The sequence below is a fragment of the Rhincodon typus genome, chromosome 2 (genome assembly GCF_021869965.1).
Source record: "Rhincodon typus isolate 14 chromosome 2, sRhiTyp1.1, whole genome shotgun sequence".
NCBI classification, from domain to species: domain Eukaryota; kingdom Metazoa; phylum Chordata; class Chondrichthyes; order Orectolobiformes; family Rhincodontidae; genus Rhincodon; species Rhincodon typus.
The window spans coordinates 399,799-408,875 of NC_063333.1; the positions used below are offsets into that span (position 1 = coordinate 399,799).

A 9,077-nucleotide genomic window follows, 5' to 3' on the forward strand; every position below is an offset into this window, starting at 1 on the left:
AACAGCTGCTCTCTATTCACCCTGTCCATACCTCTCATAACCTCAAATCATGTTCCCCCCCACCTTAGTCTTCTCTGCTCCAGTGAAAACATCCAAGCCTATCTAGTCTCTCCTTATAGCTCAGTTTCTCCATCCTAGGCAACGTCCTGGCGAACCTCCTCTGCACCCCTTCTAGTGCTAACACATCCTTCCTGTAGTGAGGTGACCAGAACTGCGGACAGTACTCCAGCTGTGGCCTAACCAACGCTCTGTACAACTCCCACGGTACCTCCTTGCTCTTGTACTCTATGCCATGACTGATGAAAGCAGATGTCCCATTAGGCTCCTTAACTATGCTACTCATGTACTCTGCCAACTTAATACGCCCTCATCTTGTTTCTTCTTCCAAAATGCATCACCTCGCACTTATCAGGGTTAAATACCATCTGCCACTGCTCTGCCCACCTGACCATCCAATCTATAGCTTCCTGTAACCCACAACCATCCTCTTTGTTACTAACCACCCTACCAATCTTGGGGATCGTCTGCAAGTTTCCTTAACATTCCCACCCCATTTCCATCTATGGTCATTTATGTATATAACAAACAATAAGGGTCCCTGTACTGATCCTTATGGTACACATTGGACACTGGCCTCCTGTCATTCAAACAGCCCTCTACCACTACCCTTTGTGTCCTATTACTAAGCCAGTTTCTGATCCATCTCACCACATTTCCCTCAATTCCATGTGTTTTAACCTTCTGAATCAGTCTCCCATGTGGGACCTTGTCAAAAGCTTAGCTAAAATCCATATAAACGACATCAACTGAGCTTCCCTCATCCACATACTTGATCATGTTTTCAAAAAAAATTCTGACAAATTTGTTAGGCATGACCTCCCTCTGACAAGGCCATGTTGACTATCCCTAATTAACCCATGCCTTTCCAATTGGTATTAATTCTCTCCTTCGGAATTTTCTCCAGTAGTTTTCCTGCCACTGACATGAGACTTGCCGGTCTGTAATTTCCTGGTTCATCTCTGCCACCCTTCTTGAAATGTGAAACCACATTAGCCGTCCTCCAGTCCTCTGGCACTTTTGCCGTGGCTAGAGGGGAATTAAAAATTTATGTCAGAGCCTCTGCAATTTCCTGCCTCGTCTCCCACAGCAGCCTGGATTGCAGCTTATCCAGGCCAGGTGGTTTGTGTGTTTTTAAGCCCAACAGAATCTCCAATAACACTCCATTTCCTATATGAAACTTTGCAAGTTCCTCACAGTCCCTTTTCCTGAATTCCATACCTATGCACTCCCTTTTCAGAGTGAAGACTGAAGAGAAGTATTCATTCAACACCCTTCCAATATCCTGCGGCTTCACACACATGTTGCTCCTTGGTCCCTAATGGGTCCTACTCTTTCCCTGGTTAACCTCTTCCCTTTAACGTATTTATAAAATGTCTTCGGATTTTCCCTAATCCTGTTTGCCAGTCCTTTTTCCTGCATCCATTTTGCTCTTCTAATTGCAAATTCCTTCTTGCGCTTCCTGAATTCCTCTAGGGCCACAGCTGAATTGCTCCCTTTGGACTTGCTAAAATCCCTAATCCTCTTCCTCACCCAGTCCCGAATTATCTTAGATATCCAGGATTCTCTGAACTTACTGCTCCTACACTTCCCTCTAAAGATACATGTTGGACCTGTATCTTCCCTAGCTTCTTTTTGAATGCCCCCTGTTGCTCCGCTGTATACTTAACCAAGGAACTGTTCCCGGTTTACTGTGGCCAGATCCTGCTTTATTTTAATAAAATTTGCCTCCCCCCGTCCAAAGCTATCTTTTGCAGGTGATCTTTTTCCTTGTCCACAATAAATTGTGTTACTATCGCTAAAATGTTCCCAGACTGGCACATCAAACACTTGTCCGGCTTCTTTCCCCAGAATCAAATCCGGGCCTTCTACGTATTAATACAAAAAACTCCCCTGGATACGTTCAGGAAATCTGCCCCCTTTAACACTGTAACTATCCCAATGTATGTTGGGAAAGTTGAAATCCCCCAGTGTAATTACCCAATTATTACTCTTACACACTTCTGTGTACTGTCTACATATTTGCTCCTCTATTTCCCACTGACTCTTTGGGGACCTATAATTCACTCCTAGTAAAATGACTGCCTCCTTAACATTGCTAAGTTCTACCCACAAAGCCTCATTTGAGGGCCCTTCCAAGATAACCTCTCTCCTTATTGCAGTAAATGACTCCTTAATTAATAGTGCTACATCACCATCCTTTGTACGCCTTCCTCTCTCTTGTCCATAGATCCTATAGCCCAAAATGGTAAGTTTCCAGTCCAGCTCTTTCCTCGACCATGTTTCTGTGATGGCAAAAATATCATACTTCCATGTGTCAATCTATGACATTAACTCATCAGTCTTACTTATGACACTCCTAGCGTTAAAGTAAAGACCATCCAGCCTTGCTTTACTGTCTTTGACACTCAACATAGCTGAACTCACTGTGACTGTCTTCCTCTGCTGTAGTATGATGTGTCTCTGTTTCATTGATATTCTATGTCCCCTGTCCCTGCTAGACTAGTTTAAACTCCTCCCAACAGCATTAGCAAATCTACCTGCAAGGATGTTGGTCCCAGTATGGTTCAGGTGCAGATCGTCCCATTTGTACATGTCCCAGCTTCTGCAAAAATGCTCCCAGTGATCCAGGAATCTAAAACCATCCCTCTTGCACCAACGCAAGCCCACGCATTCATCTGTCCTGTTTTCCTACTTCTAAACTCGCTAGCACATGGCACTGGGAGTAATCCAGAGATTATAACCATCGAGGTCCTGTTTTTTAATCTGCTGCCTAACTCCCTGAATTCTTGAAGCAAGACCTCTTCCCTGACTTTGCCCATATCATTGGTTCCACGGCCTCTTAACTCATCACCCTCCCCTTTCAATAAGCCCTGCAGCTGTTCAGTGACATCCCTGACCCTTGCACCAAGGAGGTAACACACCAACCTGGAGTCACATCTCCAGCCATAGAAACCTCTGTCTGCTCTCCGTCTGAAGAATTCTCTATCATGATGGATGTTCCTTTCTTCTTTGTCACACCGTACAGTCAAGCTGCTTGTGGTGCCAGAAGCTTGGCTTTGACCACACTCCTCCGAGGCCGAACACCCACATCAGCTTCCAAAATGGAATACTGGTTAGTCACTGGGACCCCAGGAGACTCCTGCACTTATCTGCCTGTTCTTTCTGGACTGTCTGGTGGTCACCCATTCCCTTCTTTCCATTAATCCCTCGAGCTGCAGTGTGACCACCTCCCTAAACATGCTATCCATGTAGCACTCAGCCTCTCAGATGTGCCACTGCTTAAACTCTGAGACCCTGAGCTCCAGCTTCTGCACCTGGGAGCACTTCCTGCACTTGTGGTCACCTAGGATACTGGTGGCATCCAGATCTCCTGATATGTGACAGGCTGTACATTCCACTCAGCTGGCCTCTCCTGACATCTTTTAAACTTACAATTAATGCCTTTGATTGGAATTGTTGGATTTATTTTGTTAGACTTCCTACTCTATCACTAAGGTTATGAAAGGGTGAACTGTAACTATGTTCCCACTGCTCTAAACCTGTAGGATAAAGGGTTTACCAGTAATTGTCACATGCCTGTTACTCATGAATCTGAAGCCTTTCTCACCTTTTGAAGCTTTATGCTGCCACCAGGAGCCGCACTGAAGATTCTCGCGATGCTCCTGCAGCTTACTGGTTACTGTCCCCCCACTTCCCAGCTGCTGCTGTTCCAAGATAAGTACCCTGTAAGGACTAGGCCCAAATCCTCACCACACTGGTTACTTTGTCGCTCCCTGCCTTCTGGCTGCTACTGCGCTGGGCAAAGTGCCCTGTAAAGACTATATTGTGAGATATGGATTAAAGACTAAAGAATGGAATTGATGTACAGGTGGTCTAATTGGTGGAGCAGGCAGGGAGGGGTCGTTCCTTTGCAAGGTATGAGAGTATGCAGTGGTAGTATGGCAGGGCACAGTGTTAGTGGTGCTTACGTGAACAATAACTAGACCTTTTCCTTTCATTTCAGTCCACAGTCATGGTCTTACGGAACATGGTGGGTCCTGAGGACATTGATGATGATCTGGAAGGTGAAGTGACGGAAGAATGTGGTAAATTTGGGGCTGTGAATCGTGTGATCATCTACCAGGAAAAACAGGGCGAGGAGGAAGATGCTGAGGTGATTGTCAAAATCTTTGTCGAGTTCTCCTTGGCTTCGGAGATGCACAAAGCCATCCAAGCTTTGAATGGACGCTGGTTTGGAGGACGGAAAGTTATTGCGGAGATATATGACCAGGATCGATTTGATAACAGTGACCTATCTGCATGAACGCCACTCATACTCAGTTAACGGAACTCGTATCATGTTATGGGGTCTGGTATTCAGGAACTTGAACTAACACCTTATGTCTCAACATGTGACCTGACCTGGGAACCTTTGGCGAATGCTGAAGAATCCAATGGATTTCCACTCATGACGTGAAACAGTGCTGTTTCTGTTAAACTGTTCTAGTGTGCAGTTCCTCCACTCAATAGCAACTCTTAATGCGTACAAGTGCAGACTTGTACCAGTGTAGAACAGTCTGAGAGTTCAAATCTATGAACTGTCTGGCTGGGGCTCGCAATTCTTTGTTTAGTCCTGTTTTTGAGAGTGTCATTGGTTTGTTCAGCTATTGATTCCAGTCAGTGTGGGGGGTAGGGTGGGGGAATAGTTGGGTTGGGTTTGCTGGGGCGAAGTATGGGGAAGCATAATTTTGACAATTTAGTGTCCCAATGAAAATGGAACCTGTGGATTGTTGCTGGGTTCATGCAGATGCTGACTGATGGTCACTGTGCTGACACTTGTTAATGTTGAGGTCCATAAGAGCAAGACTTGAGTTTGTTCCTCTTTGACCAGTTCTAGACATGGAACAATCCTAATTGCTCAGTCCACTCTTCAGAATGGTTAAACTCTGCAATTCTTTTTATTTTTTTCAATGTGTTTACTGTATTGTAGAAAAATTAAGTTCCATTTCTATTAAAGAAATTAAATGAAGAAGCTTATTGCTGTACAGTTTTTTTCTGAGGTGTGAAAACTAAATGCTCTACAGCCGAATAATAATCTCAGCCTATTAGAACCTGCCACCTGCTTCCTTGCTGTCTTATTTCCTGGACACTGAAGCTGGTTGTCTGGAAACTGATGCCCACAAACTGCTAGTGTATTATTGTTTATCTGTCAGTTGGTGATAAACTTGTGTGGTATTACTGAGTAGTAGTGAAATGGTGTCATTTGAAGTTGTTGCCCGAGTTCTGGAATGTTTTCACAAAGGGCAATCATTGCAGGCCTGTCCACTAAAATATAATCTCAAGTAGTAGTAGTTTTTTTTTCCCCGTTTTCTCTCATGGAATGTGAGCATCGCTGGCTGGGCATCCCTAGTTGCCCCTTGAGAAAGTGGTGGTGAACTGCAGTCCACATGCTGTAGGTTGACCCACTATACCCTTAGGGAGGGAATTCCAGGATTTTGACCCAGCAACACTGAAGGAATGGTGATATATTTCCAAGTCAGGATGGAGAGTGTCTTGGTAGTGGTGGTATGTATCTGCTGCCCTTTCTTTCTAGATGGAAGTGGTCATGGGTTTGGAAGGTGGTGTCTGAGGATCTTTGGTGAACTTCTGCAGTACATCTTGTAGATAGTACACACTGCTGCTACTGAGCGTCGATGGTGGAGGAAGTGAATGCTTGTGGATATGGTGCCAATCAAGCGGCTGCTTTGTCCTGGATAGTGTCAAGCTTCTTGAGTGTTGTTGGAGCTGCATCTGTCTAGGCGAATAGATTAACACCTTAAATAGTGCATGAAGTTCTGACCAGAGCCTGCATGTGTGTCAACTAAAGAATTTGTGTCTGAACATTTCCAGTAGGAAAATTACCTGCTGCCTGTGAAAGGCAGGCATCATACTTCAGTGGTGTGGCAGTCTCCAGAATGGACAGGTGAAGGAACCCCTAGGAGGCAGTGACCATAATATGATAGAATTCACTCTGCAGTTTGAGAGGGAGAGGATTGAATCAGATGTAATGGTATCTCAATTGAGTGAAGGTAATTACAAAGACCAAGGGAGGAGCTGGTCAGAGTTGATTGGAAGGGGAGCCTAGTAGGAGCAGCAATGGCAGGAGTTTCTGGGGGTAATTTGGGAGGCACAGCAGAAATTCATCCCAACAAAGATAAAACATTAAGGGGAGGACAATGCAAGTCAGAGACAGAAAGGAATCAAATGAAAAAGCATACAATGTGGTGAAGATTAGCGGGAAGCCTTTAAAAACCAGCAGAGGATAACCACTAAGGTGGGGGAATGATGAAATGAGTGTAAACAAGTTGATTATATAAAAGAAGATTGCAAGAGATATCTAAAAGGTAACAGAGAGGCAAGAATGGACAGTGAACCGCTGGAAAATGAGACTGAAGAAGTAGTAATGGGGAACAAAGAAATGCCAGAAGAACTGACTAAGTTCTTCGCATCAGTCCTCATGGTAAAAGAACCAAAACTTTGAGAGTCAGCGCGGAGCGGAGTCTAATGGCCATCACTAAGGAGAAGGAGCTGGGGAAGCTGTAGGATCTGAAGGTGGATAAATCACCTGGACTGTGTGGACTGCACCCCATCATTCTGAAAGAAATAGTTGAGATTGTGGAGGTATTGTGGTAACCTTTTCAGGAATTACTGGAGTCAGGGAGGGTCCCAGAGGGCTGGAAAATGGCTAATGTAATACGCCTGTTTAAGAAGGGAGGGAGGCAGAAGACAGGAAACCACATGCCGGTTAGCCTGACCTTGGTCGTTGGTAAGATGTTAGAGTCCATAACTAAGGATGAGATTGTGGAGTACTTGTGAGTGTATGGTAAAATAGGGCTGAGTCAGCTCCAGCTTTGTCAAGTGGAGGCCATGCCTGACAAATCTTAGAATTCTTTGCGGAGGTAATGAGCAAGTTAGTCAAAGGAGAACCAGTGGATGTGATCTATTTGGGTTCCCAGAAGGTCTTTGACAAGGTCCCACGCTGTAGGCTGCTAACTAAGAGTGAGCCCATAGTGCTATGGACATGGTATTGGCATAGATAGAGGATTGGCTAACTAGCAAAAGGCAGAGTGTGGGGATAAAGGCAGTGGAGTTCTGCAGGGGTCACTGTTGGGATCACAACTATTCATGTTGTGCATTAACGATCTGAATGAATGACCTGAGGGCATTGCTACTAAATTTTCAGATAACATAGTTGGAGAGGCAGGTAGTGTTGAGGAAGCAGGAAGGCTGTAGAAGGACTTGAACAGGCTCAGAGTGGGTAAAGAAGTGACAGATCGAATACAATGTAGGAAAGTGTGAGGTGATACACTTTGGTAGGAAGATTGGAGGCGTAGACTATTTTCTAAACTGGTAAGGCTTCAGAAATCAGAAGCATAAAGGGACTTTAAGGAATCCTAATTCAGGATTGCCTTAGGGTTTATGTGCAGGTTCAGTCTGCAGTTAGGAAGCAAATGCAATGTTAGCATTCATTTCATGAGGGCTAGAAAACAAGAGCAGGGATGTATTGCTGAAACTATGTAAGGCTTTGATCAGACCGCATTTGGAACATTGAGCAATTTTGGACCCTGTTTCTAAGGAAGGATGTGGTGGTCTTGAAAGAAGATCCAGAGGAGGTTTATAAAAATAATCCCAGGGATGAAGGGCTTGTCATGTGCGGAGTGATTGAGGACTCTGGGTATGTACTCAATGGAGTTTAGAAGGATGAGGGGGGCGTATGAATGAAACTTACAGAATACTGAGAGGCCTGGATAAAGTGGACGTGGAGAAGACCAGTAGGAGAAACTGGGACCCGTGGGCACAGCCTCAGAGTGAAGCTGTGGAACCCATTGCCGCAGAAGGCTGTGGAGGCCAAGTCATTGAGAGAGGTAAATTGGTTCTTGATTAGAAAGGGGGTCAAGGGTTACAGGAGACGGCAAGAGAATGGGGTTGAGAAATGTATCAGCCATGATCAAATGGCAGAGCAGGCTGGATGGGTCGAATGGCCTAGTACCTGGGAAATAACCTTTGGTAGCAGTGTCCAGCAGAACCCTCTGAAATGTAGATGGTGTCTGACTTGCTCACCACTTGTCCACTGATATGTAAACATGACTGTACCAAACACTGGAGTCTGGGTATTGCTGACCGAAGCCAGTGGTAAATGATACAATGTGGTATTGCCCACTGGGAAGTTTGGAATGTTTCGTAGCTCCCTCCCGAACCCATTAATTATTTACTCTGTAGGCAGATTTGCACAGAACGCTCCATGTATTCAAGGGTCAATGAATGAGCTCAGAGTGAGCACAGAAACAGACCCTTCGGTCCCACATGTCCATGCTGACCAGATATTCTACATTAATCTAGTCCCATTTTCCAGCATTTAGCCCATATCCCTTGAAACCCTTCCTGTTCATATACACATCCAGATGCCTTTTAAATGTTATAATTGTAAACCAGAGTGGAGAACGTGGCCAAGGGATGAACGCTGTGCTGGAAGTTGCTGAATACCTACATTTGGAATAGTGGAATATGATCTTAACATAGAACCGTCGTAAAATGTCAAAACACCACAACAGGCCATTTGGTCCATTATGCCTCTGCCGGCTGTTTCAAAGGGATAGGATAAAAACAGTTAAACCCCTCTTATACTGTTCTCACTGTTTATAGTGCTTCCAACTTTTGTATTGTCCATTAACATGGGAATTATACCTGACACTGCAAGATCTAGATCTTTAGTATAATTCTGGGTAGCAAGGGCCCTAATACCAACCCTGCGGAACCCCAAGCCTCCTTCCAGTTTGATAAACCAATCTGATAAATCATTGCTGCTTTCTTTGAAGAGGTGACCAAACACATGGATGAAGATGAAGCAGTGGATGTGGTATACATGGATAAGGGTGGGGAGGGAAAATGTCCTTGGTAGTGGGGTCAGATTGCAGGTGGCGGAGAATGATGCGTTGAATCTGAAATGGGGTGATACGTGAGTACAAGGGGAATTCTGTCTGTTATTGCGGGGAGGGAGT

At 44.8% G+C, this 9,077-nt stretch overlaps 1 protein-coding gene across 1 annotated transcript in view; it reads left to right on the forward strand.

The window, feature by feature from the left end:
- LOC109935072 (poly(U)-binding-splicing factor PUF60) overlaps positions 1-5,068 on the forward strand; it is an 82,055-nt gene extending 76,987 nt beyond the window's left edge. The window contains exons 10-11 of the mRNA XM_048617374.1: positions 3,677-3,735; positions 4,044-5,068. Of these exons, the coding sequence (XP_048473331.1) occupies positions 3,677-3,735; positions 4,044-4,363 (379 nt within the window). The 3' untranslated portion in view covers positions 4,364-5,068. The remainder of the gene's footprint in view (positions 1-3,676; positions 3,736-4,043) is intronic.
- The last annotated feature ends 4,009 nt before the right edge of the window (positions 5,069-9,077 follow it).